The 19597-nt window shown below is 40.1% G+C and overlaps 1 protein-coding gene across 1 annotated transcript in view; it reads right to left on the reverse strand.

Annotated features, from left to right (window-relative positions):
* The window catches only part of SMARCAD1 (SNF2 related chromatin remodeling ATPase with DExD box 1), a 52567-nt gene extending 35293 nt beyond the window's left edge, over positions 1 to 17274 (reverse strand). The window contains exons 1-6 of the mRNA XM_070758005.1: positions 17046 to 17274; positions 11312 to 11642; positions 8320 to 8488; positions 5470 to 5635; positions 5104 to 5167; positions 2510 to 2607 (exon numbers count right to left, since the gene is read on the reverse strand). Coding sequence (XP_070614106.1) covers positions 2510 to 2607; positions 5104 to 5167; positions 5470 to 5635; positions 8320 to 8488; positions 11312 to 11552 — 738 coding nt within the window. The 5' untranslated portion in view covers positions 11553 to 11642; positions 17046 to 17274. The remainder of the gene's footprint in view (positions 1 to 2509; positions 2608 to 5103; positions 5168 to 5469; positions 5636 to 8319; positions 8489 to 11311; positions 11643 to 17045) is intronic.
* Between the last annotated feature and the right edge of the window lie 2323 nt (positions 17275 to 19597).

Consider the following 19597-nt stretch of genomic DNA (forward strand, 5'->3'; position numbering starts at 1 on the left):
AGTTCGTAAGAAGAGGCAAAAAATTTCCGAACCCCGGGTTCGTATCTCGAGGGATTCATATCATGAGGGGTTCGTATCACGAGGGGTTCGTATCATGAGCTACCACTGTACTAAATAAATACATGTACATTTATGCATTTTATAAAAGAATTAAAACAATCCTACATATGCTTAGAGTGCAGTACTACAAGCTACTTCTGCTGATCACTGGCTGCCAGCAGTTTGGCTGATCAAATCTCAGTAGGCTCAAAGTTGACTCAGCCTTCCATCCTTCCAAGGTTGGTAAAATGAGGGGTTGTTGGGGAAAATATGCTTACTCTCTGTAAACCGCTTAGAGAGGACTGCAAAGCACTGTGAAGTGGTATATAAATCTAAATGCTATTGCTATAATCCAAATACATCATTATTTAATGGGGGGGGGGAGAAATCAATGACCAGAAAACCCATTTGGATCAATACATTATTTTTCATAAAATTAAACTAGCATTTCAGATGCTAAGGTGAAAGAGAAGAGGGAGGGAGGGAGGGATAGAGGGAGAGGTAAAGAGGGGGGAGAGAGAGAGAGAGAGAGAGAGAGAGAGAGAGAGAGAGAGAGAGAGAGAGATAACTATACCCCAAAACTGTAGCTTAATCAGTTATGACTACCGTATATGTTACATAGAAACATAGAAGACTGATGGCAGAAAAAGACCTCATGATCCATCTAGTCTGCCCTTATACTATTTCCTGTATTTTTATCTTAAGATGGATATATATTTATCCCAGGCATGTTTAAATTCAGTTACTGTGGATTTACCAACTACATCCGCTGGAAGTTTGTTCCAAGGATCTACTACTCTTTCAGTAAAATAATATTTTCTCACGTTGCTTTTGATCTTTCCCCCAACTAACTTCAGATTGTGTCCCCTTGTTCTTGTGTTCACTTTCCTATTAAAAACACTTCCCTCCTGAACCTTATTTAACCCTTTAACATATTTAAATGTTTCGATCATGCCCCCCCCCCCTTTCCCTTCTGTCCTCCAGACTATACAGATTGAGTTCATGAAGTCTTTCCTGATACGTTTTATGCTTAAGACCTTCCACCATTTTTGTAGCCCGTCTTTTGACCCGTTCAATTTTATCCATTTCTTTTTGTAGGTGAGGTCTCCAGAACTGAACACATTATTCCAAATGTGGTCTCACCAGCGCTCTATATAAGGGGATCACAATCTCCCTCTTCCTGCTTGTTATACCTCTAGCTATGCAGCCAAGCATCCTACTTGCTTTTCCTACCACCCGACCACACTGCTCACCCATTTTGAGACTGTCAGAAATCACTACCCCTAAATCCTTCTCTTCTGAAGTTTTTGCTAACACAGAACACAACTCTAGATTCCCAGGACCTTTGGAACCCTTCAGAAAACTTCAGATGCCAAATTGTATTTTAGAATGTAACAGGAGAAAATTCTAAAACAAATCCACAATAATCATATTACTTCCAGTTATTTAATTAAATTAATTTTAAATCGGGTTTTTTTGTCCTAGGTTCTCCTATGGCTTTATCCAGCCATTCTATCCCATGCCTATCGTTGCTATCAAATACACACCATAGTACAGAGAAATTGTGCAATCAGGCTCAAGCCAATGTTTAGCATTTAATGGCATAACCCAAGAAGCCACATCACCATTAACTGGAGACATGAAATAGATGAAAAATGTATTTAGTAAGGCGGTAGGGAAAGCAAGTAGGATGCTTGGCTGCATAGCTAGAGGTATAACAAGCAGGAAGAGGGAGATTATGATCCCGCTGTATAGAGCGCTGGTGAGACCCCATTTGGAATACTGTGTTCAGTTCTGGAGACCTCACCTACAAAAAGATATTGACAAAATTGAACGGGTCCAAAGATGGGCTACAAGAATGGTGGAAGGTCTTAAGCATAAAATGTATCAGGAAAGACTTAATGAACTCAATCTGTATAGTCTGGAGGACAGAAGGAAAAGGGGGGACATGATCGAAACATTTAAATATGTTAAAGGGTTGAATAAGGTTCAGGAGGGAAGTGTTTTTAATAGGAAAGTGAACCCAAGAACAAGGGGACACAATCTGAAGTTAGTTGGGGGAAAGATCAAAAGCAACATGAGAAAATATTATTTTACTGAAAGAGTAGTAGATCTTTGGAACAAACTTCCAGCAGACGTGGTTGGTAAATCCACAGTAACTGAATTTAAACATGCCTGGGATAAACATAGATCCATCCTAAGATAAAATACAGAAAATAGTATAAGGGCAGACTAGATGGACCATGAGGTCTTTTTCTGCCGTCAGACTTCTATGTTTCTATGTTTCTAAGATCCTTATATATTAAGCTGGTATCATCAGCAAAGCCTTCTGGGACTGAAAGAGGAATTTTTCCACTTTTTGAATAGAGTTATTAAAAGTTTAGTGAGGTTTACTATCTTCTGCTTTTGTTACCGAGTCCCCCTCTTAGCTTGGTTCTGGTATTTATAGAAAATATGAGCAATTGCTCACAGGATCAAGTCTCATCTTTTTGGCATTTTGGTCACTTTGGTCCTCCTTATTTTCGGAGTCATTCCTCGTACCTTCTTCAAGCTTTCTCTTTCGAGTTCCTTCAGGCAAATAAAAAGTACATGAAATTAATATTTGAAAAGGACTTTCAGTCTAATATCTGAGTGGTTATTTGTATTTGTATTATTTCAGGAATAGTTAAACAATGTAATAAAATTATCTTGGACTGTCTTATTTAAAAATGTAAACTAAACTCACAATCATAACTCTCTCTTTAAAATGAATAGCACAGTGTTCTTTCAATTTTCACGGGTTCGAACTTCGCGAAAAGTCTATACCGCGGTTTTTCAAAAATATTAATTAAAAAATACTTTGCGGGTTTTTCCCCTATACCACGGTTTTTCCCACCAGATGACATCATATGTCATTGCCAAACTTTTGTCTGCCTTTAATAAATATTTTTTTTAATAAACTTTAATAAACATGGTGAGTAATAATCTAAATGGTTGCTAAGGGAATGGGAAATTGTAATTTAGGGGTTTAAAGTGTTAAGGGAAGGATTGTGATACTTTCATAGCCAAAAATAGTGTTTTTACTTCTGCATCTCTACTTCGCGGAAATTCGACTTTCGCAGGCGGTTTCGGAACTCATCCCCCGCGAAAAGCGAGGGAACACTGTACTGTAGAACAATTAAGATTAGCCTCCCACCTCCATGTTTTGAAACACTTTATTTCTTATACATGTTCCAGACAGTGTTTTTATTTCTGTTCATGCACATGCAATATGTAGTTTACTTTACAGTGTGAAGATGTATATCATTTAATGGCAGATCTATTGTTATTATTGCCACAAACACAGCCTTTTGTCTTCTCTTCTAACAAACTACAATTCAGATGAGTGTGTGAGCTCAGTATCTTCAATATATAATGTCACGTGTCTATTCATTAACTCCCCCAACCTCTAGATTTTAGGTTAGTTTCTGGTGGTGATCCTAACCCATAAGTTAAAGTTATAATTTTATAAATTCTAGTGTGTATAGACACATATTTTCAAATTCAGTCGTAGTCCAAGGTGCAATAAAAACATTATGCTGCTTCAGTCGCTTGAATACTATTGGCATTGACAAAATCACCATTTATTATTATTATTATTATTATTATTATTATTATTATTTAGATTTGTATGCCGCCCCTCTCCGTAGACTCGGGGCGGCTCACAAAAATAATAAGACAATAAATAACAAATCTAATAATTAAAAGTCACTAAAAAACCCTTATTAAAAAGAAAACATACACATAAACATACCATGCATAAACTGTATAGGCCTGGGGGAGATGTCTCAATTCCCCCATGCCTGGCGGCAGAAGTGGCCTTTAAGGAGTTTACAAAAGGCAAGGAGGGTGGGGGAAATTCTAATCTCCAGGAGGAGCTGGTTCCAGAGGGTCGGGGCCGCCACAGAGAAGGCTCTTCCCCTGGGTCCCGCCAGACGACATTGTTTAGTCGACGGGACCCGGAGAAGGCCAACTCTGTGGGACTTAACCGGTCGCTGGGATTCATGCAATTAGTCAATTGCAAACTACATCTTTACTTGGAATAGCTTACATCCTGCACTGATACAGGCAATATTATTAAATAGCACCTGCCTATCCCCAGTCTTTGGGAAAGACATCGTAAGTAGATAAAAATACCAAATGTATGTGGCAGGCTGTGTGACCAAACATCATACAAATTCTAAATCTCAGTTAATACGGTAATTAATATAGGAAATATTACATGGTAATAGTACCGTTAGTTCAAATTAATCAAACTAATTACGTTTATTTTACATTGTGTCATTTTCACAATGTAGTCAACTGCCTTTCAGAAGAAATGAATAATTTCTCCTTCGACAAATAGGTGTTCAATAACTAAACTTAAAACTTGGCCATTGTTTATAGATGTGCTTATTCTTCCCTGACTCTTTGTACACACAAATACCCACTATAGTGTCTTGTCAGTTACTATTAAAAAAGATCTGAAATTTTAGTTTGTTAAAACTCTGTTTAACAACAACAACAAAAAGCTGATGGCAATGGGGAAACAAAAAAAAAATAGATCAAACCAAAGCATCTTTGTGAAGTATTTAAATACTGCAAAATTAAAACAGCATTTTGTTTAAAGTTTGTACATCTACAAAGTGTCAACTTAAGCAATTTTAATAGATATCTGTACATAGAGTATATTATAAAATATATTGTACAATATATTATAAAATATATTGTACTAAGGATAGGTTTATATGCATAAAATGATGGTTTTGTTCGGTTTCTGAAAAAAGTTACTTGCACAGTAGGAACTAACCACCTATTTGTGTGTATGTAGCAATGAGTAACACTTACAGACTTCTCATAACTTTGGAAAAAGGAACTTACGGACATGTGACATTAGGTATCTCTTTGTATACAAGTTTCAGTATTTTATCTAAGATTCTTGTTAGTATTTATGTCAGTAAATCTATGTTTGAACAATAATAAATAAGGTGGTGTAATGAAATTGTAGTTATATCAAACATGTCAATTACAAAAATATGAAAAAATAAATAAAAAATAGTTGTATACCTTCATCAAACAATTTTAGACCAGCAGCTATAGCTTCATCCATAGTATTTGTTGATTCTATGAGCTACAAGAAGAAGAGAAAAATATTTCTTTTCTAAATTAAAATTATTATTACTTTAAAAGTTTGCTATGAAATCCTATGCATTTTTATTCAGAAATGCAATATACAGGATATGTGTATGTGAGACAGAGAGATTGAATATACTGTATTATTGTTATTCTTTCCATTCATTTAGAGACTAACTATTTTCTGGTTAAGGCTGTTGAAAAACAGGGAAAGAGAAGACAAGAAATCTCTGAAAGAGATTTATCTTCAGACGTTCAAGGTATATCTATGAATATTTCCTGATAATTATAATACTGTACCTTTAATAATGTTTGGTCACTTTGTTGTGGGAAAAGTTCTTTTAATGTTTGGAGTTTACAGTAGTTCAGATCCTCTTCCTCTGTGGCATCTGACATTTCAGCTGGACTCCTTCTATGGAGAGATTGTGATGATTTGGTCTCACTTTCATCATCAGAAGGTTCAGAACTGTAAACGTGGAGATAAAATGTGACGACAATTTTTACAGTAGAATTTAAAAATACATCATAAAATACATAAACAGACATTAGGTAACAGCGATTACATTAGAATGATAAGGGTAAATTTCCTGGAAATCAAAAATTATAGCTCTATTATAAAATCCTCTTAAAATAGAAACATTTTTTTAAAAAATCTAGAACTTTTTTTGCATTCTTTTTACAATGATGTAGGGTTTTTTAGATCAGGATTTTAGGTTTCCAACTCCCAGGCCAGGGCCAGAACAGGCCATCCAAAAGCACTCGTGTACAAAGCTGCATTTATTTGAGAGGTGGACGCCCACGCATGATTTTCAATTCAATTCAATTCAATTTATTAGATTTGGATGCCGCCCCTCTCCGAAGACTCGGGGCGGCTCACAACAAGAATAAAAACAGTATAACAATGGAACAAATCTAATAATAAAATCACATTATAAAACCCCAACAATTTAAAAACCATACAACACATACATCATTGATTTTTTTATTCTAATTAATCTTTTTTCCGATTTCATTTCTGATTCAGTATGCCACGTTCAACCTTACCTCTTTAGAAAAACAAGCAAAAGATAAAGTATTGAATATCAAGACCAACATATCAGAAAGGCAGATTGTCAATTTTGGGGAAGAACATTCAAACTTTAATAAGAGAAACTTTTCTGGAAAGATATGGATTAATTATAGGATTTGACATAATGTACCTTACCATATTAGCATCTCCTTGACAGCTTTCACAATGTTACTACCGTATTTTTTGTATAAGGCGCACCTTTTCCCTCCTAAAAGGGACTAAACATTTGGGGGTGTCATATACCCTGAATGTAGCCCTCCCCACCCACCCACCGCCCCCCACCCTTCAGCCGCTGTGTATCCTCTTCCTGACTGCAGATTGCCACAGATAAATGGTGTTACATAGAAACATAGAAGTCTGACGGCAGAAAAAGACCTCATGGTCCATCTAGTCTGCCCTTATACTATTTTCTGTATTTTATCTTAGGATGGATATATGTTTATCCCAGGCATGTTTAAATTCAGTTACTGTGGATTTATCTACCACATCTGCTGGAAGTTTGTTCCAAGGATCTACTACTCTTTCAGTAAAATAATATTTTCTCATGTTGCTTTTGATCTTTCCCCCAACTAACTTCAGATTGTGTTCCCTTGTTCTTGTGTTCACTTTCCTATTAAAAACACTTCCCTCCTGGACCTTATTTAACCCTTTAATATATTTAAATGTTTCGATCATGTCCCCCCTTTTCCTTCTGTCCTCCAGACTATACAGATTGAGTTCATTAAGTCTTTCCTGATACGTTTTATGCTTAAGACCTTCCACCATTCTTGTAGCCCGTCTTTGGACCCGTTCAATTTTGTCAATATCTTTTTGTAGGTGAGGTCTCCAGAACTGAACACAGTATTCCAAATGTGGTCTCACCAGTGTTCTGTCGGGCTCTCTGGTATGAACCTCCCGAAAATTCAAGGGTACAAATTTCAGACACACACACGTTTGAAAATTCAAAACAATGTTCTTTATCACAAAATTCAAAAGAAAGAAAGCACCCTTTTTGTATTGCAAAGAGCACTCGTCCCAAAACAACCTTGTAGGCTGTACAATCCCCTTAATCAGTCCTTAAGTACTTAACTAGCAGCTGTGAAGAAACATCACAGCCCTCCTTCTTCCAATGAAGTGAGACACACACACTTTGCTCTGCTTTGCTTTCAAAGGCGTGAAAAATCAACAAAGTCTGGAAAACAGCAAAACACAGTCCTGAAGAACTGGGATCAGATAATCTTTCACAAGGGCCAAACCCACACGCTGCTATTTGTATCAGCAGCTCTAATTGCTGGAGCCCCACCCAAACACAGGTGGCCTCTCTTATCTCCTGTAATATGCCCTCAATTGGTCTCTTCTACACATAACTCTGCGCCTGCATGGGTCCAAGACAATTGACCCAAGATAATGGAGATTGGTTTCCTGGGCTGTGTGCCAAGCCCCCCTCTTCCAAGTCACCCCCACCTTCTTCTTCTTCGTCCGAGGAAACTGCACTACCTGACTCTGTCGGCAATAAAACAGGCCTATGACATGTTGATGTTTCCCCTGCATCCACCTCCACATTCCTTGGGGCAGGAGCTGGGCCAGAGCCAACCACAACAAATGGCTTGTGTGTTTGCGGCTCCGTGTCTCACATTTTCAGCCTCCAAACACTCCGTTTGAGAACTGTTCAAGGCTGCGGGGATTGCCAAAAAAATTATACCCCAAAAAGAACAGAATGTTGAGTGCCGATGTTTGAACTTTTCTGGATTCTTTGAACTCTTTCTAGATTTTTGGATTACTTGCTGTGCTCCCTTGCTTACTGAACTCTTCAACTTGCCCTGCTGCGCAGCTGTGATGCTCACAGCGTTGGGTTGGGCTATTTGCAGCCAGAGGCTGCTTGAGATGTGTGTGTGTGTTTGTCATCATTTTGCTCTGGGACTTGCCAGAAACACGGGAGCGTTTGGGGAAATTTGGAGCAATAGGGGTACACATATGCATGTGTTATCTCTCTGCCATGTCCCGGGTCATCACAGAAAACATGAACATCAAACCCTAAAGATTCCAGATTGATTTTTAATTTTAAAATAAGCAACAAAACTGAAAGACGTTATAAAACTTACATTATAATAACATCCCTTCTAGAAGCCGAGGGCTGCTTTGTAGTTTTGCCTTTCCCTCGTACTTCATCTTCGCTCTCAGATGACAATTCAATGACATCTTTCTTATATTTAAAATACTTTGAATGCACTGTCCTTTTAGCTTCAGGAGTTTCCGGAACACTGGAGTCATCTTTGGAAGGAGAATAAATGATACAAAACATGCGTTATTCATAAACAAAATGAAAACGCTTTTCGTAACAAAGATTAGATTAGATTTATTGGATTTAGATACATTTTGTGATACAAGGATAAGTAAAAATTAGTTCTTAACTCTGAATTCATAACTGATGGCAGAGACAAGTGTGAACACACACATAAAGTGGCATATTTGATATGCCCCTGAAACATAATGAAAATGTATTGATAAGCTGCAATAGTAACATATGGCTAGAAAGATTTAGTAATATAGCAAGATGAAAATCAAGAAAGAACTTGCAACTTGAAGTGCTTTGGACTCACGTATATGTACTCTATTTGATAACAATTCCCATGTTACACCAACACTCCGCAGTCTGTATTGGTTGCCGATCAGTTTCCGGTCACAATTCAAAGTGTTGGTTATGACCTATAAAGCCCTTCATGGCATCGGACCAGAATATCTCCGGGACCACCTCCTGCCGCACGAATCCCAGCGACCGATTAGGTCCCACAGAGTTGGCCTTCTCCGGGTCCCATCGACTAAACAATGTCGTTTGGCAAGACCCAGGAGAAGAACCTTCTCTGTGGCGGCCCCGACCCTCTGGAACTAGCTTCCCCTGGAGATCAGAACTGTCCCCACCCTCCTTGCCTTTTGTAAAGTTCTTAAGACCCATCTCTGCCATCAGGCATGGGGGAACTGAGACATCTCCCCTGGGCCTATATAGTTTATACACGGTATATTTGTGTGTATGCTTGCTTTTAATAATGGGGTTTTTAGTGTTTTTTAAATTATTAGATTTGTTACATTGTCTTTGTTATTGTTGTGAGCCGCCCCGAGTCTACGGAGAGGGGCGGCATATAAAATCTAATTAATAATAATAATAATAATAATAATAATAATAATAATAATAATAATAATTCCAATGAAATACAGTATGTCACAGAAGTGAGTACACCCCCTCACATTTTGTAAATATTTAGGTATAACTTTTCATGTGACAACACTGAAAAAATTACATTTGGTTACAATATAAAGTAGCGAGTATACAGTTTATACAACAATGTAAATATACTGTTTCCTCAAAATAACACAACACACAGCCATTAATGTCTGAAATGCTGGCAACAAAAGTGAGTACACCCCTAAATGATAACGTACAAATGACCGTTTCCCGTCCCTGGTGTCATGTGACTTGTTAGCGGTACAAGGTCTCGGGTGTGAAGAGGGAGCAGGTGTGTTAAATTTGGTGTTATCGCTCTCACTCTCTCATGGGAAGTACAACATGGCACCCCATGGCAATGAACTCTCTGAGGACCTGAAAAAACAAATTGCTGCTCTTCTTTCTTTCTTTCTTTCTTTCTTGGATTTGTATGCCGCCCCTCTCCGTAGACTCGGGGCGGCTAACAACAATGATAAAAACAACATGTAACAATCCAATCCAATACTAAAATAACTAAAAAAAACCTTATTATAAAAACCAAACATACATACAGACATACCATGCGTAAATTGTAAAGGCCTGGGGGGAAAGAATATCTCAGTTCTCCCATGCCTGACGGCAGAGGTGGGTTTTAAGAAGCTTACGAAAGGCGAGGAGGGTGGGAGCAATTCTAATCTCTGGGGGGAGTTGGTTCCAAAGGGCCGGGGCCGCCACAGAGAAGGCTCTTCCCTTGGGTCCATAAAGTAAAAGATGGCCCATAAAGAAGATTGCCAAGATCCTGAATCTGAGCTGCAGAATGGTGGCCAAGACCATACAGGGGTTCAACCGGACAGGTTCAATTCAGGCCTCACCACGGTCAACCGAAGAAGTTGAATGCCTGTGCTCAGCGTCATATCCAGAGATTGGCTTTGGTCAATGGACATATGTGCAGTGCATAGGAATCTGTTCATAGGTTTTTTTATAGTCCGGCCCTCCAACAGTCAGAGGGGCAGTGAACTGTGTAAAAAGTTTGGGGACCCCTGTTCTAGAGAATACCAGTACAGTGATACCTTGTCTTACAAACTTAATTGGTTCTGGGACGAGGTTCTTAAAGTGAAAAGTTTGTAAGACGAATCAATGGAAAAGCGATTAATGCATGCAAGCCCAAAATTCACCCTTTTGCCAGCCGAAGCGCCAGTTTTGCGCTGCTGGGATTCCCCTGACGTTCCCCTCCATGGGAAACCCCACCTCTGGACTTCTGTGTTTTTGCGATGCTGCAGGAGAATCCCAGCATCGGAAAAATGAGCGTTTCGCTGGCAACGGAAGTCTGGAATTGGGGTTTCCCAGCAAAGGGAGCATCAGTGAAATCGCAGCATCGCAAAAATACTGAAGTCCTCAAAACCCCACCTCCGGACCTCTGTGTTTTTGTGATGCTGCGATTTCACTGAGGCTCTTCTCGCTGGGAAACCCCACCTCTGGACTTCCGTTGCCAGCGAAGCACCCATTTTTGCACTGCTAGGATTCCCCTGCTGGGATTCCCCTGCAGCATCACAAAAACACGGAAGTTCGGAGGTGGGGTTTCCCATGGAGGGGAGCCTCAGGGAAATCCCAGTAGTGCAAAAAGGGGTGCTTCGCTGGCAACTGAAGTCTGGAGGCGGGCCATCCCAGTGGCGGCGGTGGGTTTGTAAGGTGAAAATAGTTTGTAAGAAGAGGCAAAAAAATCTTAAACCCCGGGTTTGTATCTCGAAAAGTTTGTATGACGAGGTGTTTGTAAGATGAGGTATCACTGTATTTTTATCTAGAAGTAATTTATTTTAAAATGTTCCTTAGAGCAGTAAAGTGATGTACAAAGGGTTTTGATTAATTTATAAATTAGGGGGGAAAAACAGGTTTACCAGTTTCCTCCGACACCTCAGATGCTGGAGAGGGTGGTCCACTAGTAAGGTGATGATCATCTTCTCTACCAGGAGTAGCGGCACGGTCTTCTGAAGGAGAAGGAATGGCAGAATTCTTGCTTACAGTATTGAAAGCAGCGGGCTCTTTCTCATCTTCAGGAGAATTTGGAGATGGATCATCTTGTCCTTCAACGTTGGTCTTCTTCTCGAAGCGAAAGCGGTCCAGATTAAAGAAACTCATGATCTTCGTCCTTCACTTTTGCCACAGTTTGTAATTGTTCAGTTTTAAAACTGCGGGAAACTATAACAGCCCCATGTAAATGAAGTGTAACTGGAGAAAAAAATAAGACAAGTTATTAATGAAGATAATCAACAATATAATGTAGTGTAAGGCGTGTATCTTACCAAGCTTCAGCGGTGGTTATCAGTCAGCACTGTTCTATTGTCTATTTTTCAGAAATATCTTTCCAAACTGTTTCAATGCTGGACATTTTAAGACAAACTCCTTCATTTCAGGATACTAGGGAAATTCAAGGTACAGTGTTCCCTCGATTTTTGCGGGTTCGAACTTCGCAAAAAGTCTATACCACAGTTTTTCAAAAATATTAATTAAAAAATACTTTGCGGGTTTTCCCCCTATACCAGTTTTATCCACCCTATATCACGGTTTTTCCCACCCGATGACGTCATATGTCACTGCCAAACTTTCATCCGACTTTAATAAATATTTTTTTAAATAAACTTTAATAAATAAACATGGTGAGTAATGATCTAAATGGTTGCTAAGGGAATGGGAAATTGCACTTTAGGGGTTTAAAGTGTTAAGGAAAGGCTTGTGATACTGTTCATAGCCAAAAATAGTGAATTTACTTCCACATCTCTACTTCGCGGAAATTCGACTTTCGCGGGCAGTCTCGGAACGCATCCCCTGCAAAAATCGAGGGAACACTGTATACTTATTCTCTTCATACATTCCTTAGCTGTAGTAGATTAGATAATTCTTAATTCTAAGATTAAATTAATTTTAGTGATTTTTATACCATAGGATCCAATTTTTTATAACACCCTTTAAACCATGAGTCCTGAAAAGCAGCATAGATGTATTTTAGATAAAGATTCAGTATCAATATTAGTTTTTTTCTGCTACTATTCTTGGGTGCATATGTCACACTAAAGAAAGATAAAATATCTGTTTCTTGATAAGCTAGAATTTACTTAGTTCATATATCATAGCATTAGGCATAATTTATAAATTCTAATCATGATCCCAAAGACAACTCTAAAACAAAAACAAATAAACTCATCCCCTTGGGCATTTTTACGGACAAAAGTATAAATACAATGCATCCCATTGCAAACATTTAAGATTTCAATCAGGGTAAAATTTAGACAAATACAGTGATACCTCTACCTACAAACGCCTCTACTTAAGAACTTTTCAAGATAAGAACCGGGTGTTCAAGATTTTTTTGCCTCTTCTCAAGAACCATTTTCCACTTACAAACTCGAGCCTCCAAAACTGTAACCGGAAAAAGCAGGGAGAAATCTCCGTGGGGCCTCTCTAGGAATCTCCTGGGAGGAAACAGGGCTGGAAAAGGCAAGGAGAAGCCTCCGTGGGGCCTCTCTAGGAATCTCCTGGGAGGAAACAGGGCTGGAAAAGGTGGAGAGAAGCCTCCATGGGGCCTCTCTAGGAATCTCCTGGGAAGAAACGGCCTCCACCCTCCCTGTGATTTCCCCAATTGCACGCATTATTTGCTTTTACATTGATTCCTATGGGAAAAATTGCTTCTTCTTACAAACTTTTCTACTTAAGAACCTGATCACGGAACGAATTAAGTTCGTAAGTAGAGGTATCACTGTATTGTGACATCTAGTATTTGGGTCATTGGATAGCAGTTCCACCAATAATCTTGTAGATACATACTCATCATATTCCCATACCCAGACAGGAGAATATGATAGATACCCACTCGAATCTGAGAGGAGAATCTTAAAAAGAATCTCTGCAAGTCTTGAAGAAAGCCTTGGTTAGTTTTGTGATTAAGAGAGAAAAGTACATGTTCTTACATATTATTTTTTTTAAAAAACACCTTCCTTTTAAGAATTTGCATCACTATTTATCTCATTTGGCACCTAGAGTACTGATCTATTGTCTTGGTGCAATGCCAGTCTGTTCAGTCAACAATGTTATGGAGCCAAAATATTTACATCAGTCAAAAGGGTTTCAGTTTGAGATCCAGTCTACACAAACTCATCCCCAGCAACCTGCACCTGTTTTCAACAATGAAGGGACCCAGGGCAGAAAACATCTTGCAGCCCAGAAGGCTCCACACCCTTAGCACTACACAAGCGACCCTGACAATACAGATAAATCTCCTAATGGCCCCAAGGACTTTCCAATGATTAAGGGATTGGAAACCAAGACTTACGAAGAGAGACTGCGGGGACTGGGCATGGATAGCCTAGAGAAAAGGAGGGCCAGAACGGACATGATAGCAGTCTGCAAGTATACGAGGGGATGTCACAGAGAGGAGGGGGTCACTTTATTCTCCAGGGCACCAGAGGGCCGGACGGGGAACAACGACTGGAAGCTGACCAAGGAGAGATTCAACATGGAACAACCTACCAGCGGACGTTGTGAACTCCAGCACTCTGGACATTTTTAAGAGAAGATTGAACTGCCACTTGACTGGTGTACTATAGGGTTCCTGCTTGGGCAGGGGGTTGGACTCGATGGCCTTCATGGTCCCTTTCAACTCTAACAATAAATAAATAAAACAGCAGTCCAAACTTGGCAATTTTAAGATCTGTGGACTTCAACTCCAAGAATTTTGGGAGTTGACATCCACAAATCTTAAAAGTTGCCAAGTTTGAAGGCCTCTGCCCTAAAAGAATGTTAATGTTCAGCTATGTGCAAGGAATATAAATCCTTCCATTCACCACCATCCAATCAGAGCTTCTTGGATGAGAAACAAAACGTCTTAAAAAAACAAGAAAGCCCCCCAAGAATGTCCAGCTGCCCGCAGAAAAAGCATCTATGGGACACTACGACCTGGATGGCTGAGAAGGGTGAATGGGTGAACAGTGCAGTCAGGTGGTAGGAAAAGCAAGTAGGATGCTTGGCTGCATAGCTAGAGGTATAACAAGCAGGAAGAGGGAGATTGTGATCCCGCTATATAGAGCGCTGGTGAGACCACATTTGGAATACTGTGTTCAGTTCTGGAGACCTCACCTACAAAAAGATATTGACAAAATTGAACGGGTCCAAAGACGGGCTACAAGAATGGTGGAAGGTCTTAAGCATAAAACCTATCAGGAAAGACTTAGTGAGCTCAATCTGTATAGTCTGGAGGACAGAAGAGAAAGGGGGAGACATGATCGAAACATTTAAATATGTTAAAGGGTTAAATAAGGTCCAGGAGGGAAGTGTTTTTAATAGGAAAGTGAACACAAGAACAAGGGGGCACAATCTGAGGTTAGTTGGGGGAAAGATCAAAAGCAACATGAGAAAATTTTTTTTACTGACAGAGTAGTAGATGCTTGGAACAAACTTCCAGCAGACGTGGTTGGTAAATCCACAGTAACGGAATTTAAACATGCCTGGAATAAACATATATCCATCCTAAGATAAAATACAGGAAATAGTGTAAGGGCAGACTAGATGGACCATGAGGTCTTTTCCTGCCATCAATCTTCTATATTTCTATGTTTCTATGAGAATCTCCAGAGAGAATTAGTCAAAAGGGTGTCAGCATGAAATAAAGATAGAAACTAACATTCAGAAACCATCGTCCTCCTCGCCTGAGGGCAGATCATTCCGGGTTCCCCTCCCTTCTGGCTTGATTTCCTTTCATCCTTTCCCTCCCACTTAGGACTGTATGACTGTAACCTGTTGCTAAGATTTTTATTGTTTCTTCATTGCTTATTTCACTCCCTATGACAATCATTAAGTGTTGTACCACATGATTCTTGACAAATGTCTCTTTTTCTTTTATGTACGCTGAGAGCATCTGCACCAAGACAAATCCCTTGTGTGTCCAATCATAGAAACATAGAAGACTTACAATAGGAGACATACAATCACTTACATAGAACAGTGTTTCCCAACCTTGGCAACTTGAAGATATTTGGACTTCAACTCCCAGAATTCCCCAGCCAGCATTTGATATTTGGAGTTGAAGTCCAAATATCTTCAAGTTGCCAAGGTTGGGAAACACTGACATAGAAGACTTACAATACCTACAACCCACCTCTGCTGCCAGGCATGGGGAACTGAGACATCTCCCCCGGGCCTATACAGTTTATGCATGGTATGTTTGTGTGTATGTTTTCTTTTTAATAAGGGGTTTTTCATGACTTTTAATTATTAGATTTGTTATATATTGTGTTATTATTGTTGTGAGCCGCCCTGAGTCTACGTGGCATACTAATCTAATTAATAATAATAATAATAATGATAATAATAATAATAATAATAATAATAATGGCGGAAAAGAAAGTATGGATCATCAACATCGCAATCCCAGGGGATAGAAGAATTGAGGAGAAGCAGCTAGAGAAATTAGTGAAATACGAAGATCTAAAAATCGAGCTGCAATATCTCTGGCATAAGCCAGTGAAAGTGGCCCCAGTGGTACTTGGCACGCTAGGCGCAGTGCCAAAGGATCTCAACGGACATTTGAAAACCATCGGAATTGACAAAATCTCCATCTGTCAATTGCAAAAGGCCGCTTTACTGGGATCGGCACACATAATTCGCAGCTACATCACGCAGTCCTAGGTGCTTGGGAAACGCCCGACTGGTGATAAAATATGAAATCCAGCATAGTGATCTCATTTGCTGTGCTGTATTGACATAATAATAGCAATGGTAATAGAAATAATAATAATAATAATAATAATAATAATAATAATAATAATAAAAGACATACAATCACTTACATAGAAGACATACAATAGAAGACATACAATCACACTTGGCCAATAAAATTCTATTCTATTTATGCATGGTATGTTTGTATGTATGTTTGGTTTTATAATAAGGGTTTTTTTTTGTTTGTTTTAATATTGGATTGTTACATGCTGTTTTTTATCACTACTGTTAGCCGCCCAGAGTCTATGGAGAGGAGTGGCATACATATCCAATAAATAATAATAATAATAATAATAATAATAATAATAATAATTCTTTCTGCTCATCATTGGTTGGAAACCAGATTCCTACTGCACGCCCCCCCCTTTTCTCTCTCCATAGCAGCAGATTTTTCACATTATTCTCCTCCCATCCACATACAGCTCCCCCTCATTCCGCTGCAGCACCGTTTCTCTCCAGAATCGAGCAGGCCCTGCATTACGCCCCCCCCTTCCACCCGTTTCTCGGGGGTTTCTCCCCTCCTCTTTTCCCTCCACCCCAATTTCCTGTTTTATTGTCGTCCCCCCCACTTCTTCCACCATCTTCCCGCATCTCTTGCAGCCTCCCCGCCCGCTCTTCCCCTTGGGATTGCTTGCATGAAACCCTCCGCCCGGGGATTTCCAGGCCCGCCCCGATCAGGAGACCCAGCTCGGGCACCCGGGTCCACGCCAGCGCCCTGCTTCAAGGCCTGCTTCCCCCCACTCACCTCCCCCCAGAAAGAGATGGAGACAAAGACGGGAAGGGGAGGGGAAGGAGGAGAGAGGAAGCCGGGCGGGCCGGCGACCGAGCATCTTCCTAAAATAGTCCCCGCGCTTTCCTTACCCACGCGCCTGTCCCCCAACGCCTCCGACCAGGCAGGCAGGCAGGGAAGGAGCGCGGCGAGCGGTAACAGAACAAGCGAGCAGGGGGTGAGACGCGGGGGCAGCAAGGAACCCGGCGGCGGCGGCGGCGATGACGACAACAGCGACCGCGGGGAGGAGGATGACGACGAAAAGGGCGCGCCAAGCGCTTTTGCCAGGAGCCGGGCGGCCCTCTCCCCCCCCCCCCCCCAAAAGCCCCTCGAAACGACGCTTAGGGATGACCTCAAAGGGTGTCTATGTGTGTCTCGCGCTCTCAAGCCCCGCCCCCTCCTCGTGGCCTGTGCCTGCCATCCTCTTGGTCCAGTTTTTTTTCCCTTCATTCTTCACCTCAATAGCCCAGATTGGGGTTGTTGTTTTTTTGTGAAACATTGAACGGTGAGGGAGATGTCCCCCCGCGCGCGCAAGGGCCGAACCGCAACGGAATGCGCAGGCGCAAGTCTCCGCGCTTTCCTTGAGAAGAAGTTGAAACTATTATTTCCTCATGTACTTATAGAATAGAATAGGAGTAGAATGGAATAAAATAGAATGGGGTGTGATGGAATCAAGGGTGGGCTACTGCTCGGACGGGGAGGGGGGAACTCAGTGGGGTGGCAAAAATGGAGCTTCACCCCCAGAATATCCAATTTGGACTGAAAGATGTTGAAAGAAAATGCATAAGCCGCGCCCACAGTGTGTAGTAAAAATTTTGGTAGCCCTTCACTGAATGGAATATTTATTTGTTTGTTTTGTGAAGTACCTATTGGTGGTATACAAAGATATAATAATATTTGTATACATGATACTAGTAAAAGAGAAACATTAGAACGGGACGGAAGGCAGGCTAGTGCATTTATGCACGCCAATTAATATTAATAATAATAATAATAATAATAATAATAGAACGGATGGAATAGAATAGGAATGGAGTAATATAATAATAATAATAATAATAATAATAATAATAATAATAATAATAATAATAAACAATAATAGAAATGGGATGGGATGGAATAGAATAGAATAGGAATGGAGTAGTAGTAGTAATAATAATAATAATAATAATAATAATAACAATTATTATTATTATTTATTAGATTTGTTTGCTATAAAGGAATTTGCCTTGGTGCATATGCTCCCATTAAAAAAGATACATTTGTCAAGAATCATAAGGTATAACACTTAATGATAGTCTGGGTACAAATAAACAGTCAAATCATATTAGGAAAATCATTATAAATCAAGGATTCAAGCAACAAAGTTACAGGAAATGGGTGACCAGAATGATGAAAAAATTAATAATAGTGCAGACTTAAGAAATAGTTTGACAATGTTGAGAGAATTATTTGTTTAGCAGAATGGTGATGTTCAGGAAAAGACTTTTTATTGTGTCTTAAGATGTTCAGTTTGTGTCCAGGATGTGAGGGTCAGTAAATATTTTCACCACCCTCTTTTTAACTGGTGCAGTATACACAGTAATGGGCAGCAAAAGTATTTACTGCCACACTGTGGGTGTGGCTTATTTTGTGGGTATGGCTTAATGGTCATGTGACTGAGTAGGAGTGGCTGCTGGCCATGTGATCAGATGGGAGTGGCTTGAACGATCATCATCATTCAAGTGAACTGTTAAGTCCTTGACTTACAACCTTACCAGTGTCGCTCGCTGGGGTGACAATTTGCTTCGCATTTCCCACGCTCTCCTTCCTGGGTCGCCCTCCCGCCTCAAGCTGAGTAGCTAGGCAAACGGGTGCTGCCAGAAGCATAAATGCTGCCAGCGTCGCTTCCACCCACGCCTTCTGCTTCACCTCAGGTGGGAGGTGGCCGCGTGAGGCTGGAGGGGAGCCAGGGAGGAGAGAAGGAAGCTCGTCTGAGGCCAGGAAGGAGGAAAGAGGAAAAAAGCAAGGAGCGCAGACACAGCAGCAGCAGGGGAAGAAAGGAGAGCTGAGCCGAGACCAGTAATCCAGGAAGTGACAGCCGCCAATCAGTTGGAGCTGCGCACAAATCTTCATTTCCGCCAATGGAACTGTGTCCCACCCCGTCCTGCCTACTGCCCACCCCTGAGTATACAGATCCTCAATGGAAGACAGGTTGGTATTAATTGTTTTTTCTGCAATTCTAATTACGGTATCCTCTAAAGCAGGGCCCCCCAAACTTTTTACACAGGGGGACAGTTCACTGTCCCTCGGACTGTTGGAGGGCCGGACTATAAAAAAAAAACTATGAACAAATTCCTATGCACAATGCACATACCTTGTTTTAAAGTAAAAAACAAAATGGTAACATACTATTTAGAGGGGGGAGAAGGTCTGAAATTCATATATGTTTATGTTTTGTTTGTCATTTTCTTTTGTTGACATCTGATTGGTGATACAAGGTTTTCTTGGCTTATGAAAAATGTATAAAGAAAGAAGGAAGCACTTTGGCATAATAGTTAATAAGTTAGAAATATAATTGGTGTTGCACTTTTTGAAGGAACATTAAGGAGGAAATTTAATTAAAAGAAAAGGAATGTAACTGGATGACAAAATTAGAAAAAAA

This window comes from Erythrolamprus reginae, chromosome 7, assembly GCF_031021105.1.
Source record: "Erythrolamprus reginae isolate rEryReg1 chromosome 7, rEryReg1.hap1, whole genome shotgun sequence".
Taxonomy (NCBI): Eukaryota; Metazoa; Chordata; class Lepidosauria; order Squamata; family Dipsadidae; genus Erythrolamprus; species Erythrolamprus reginae.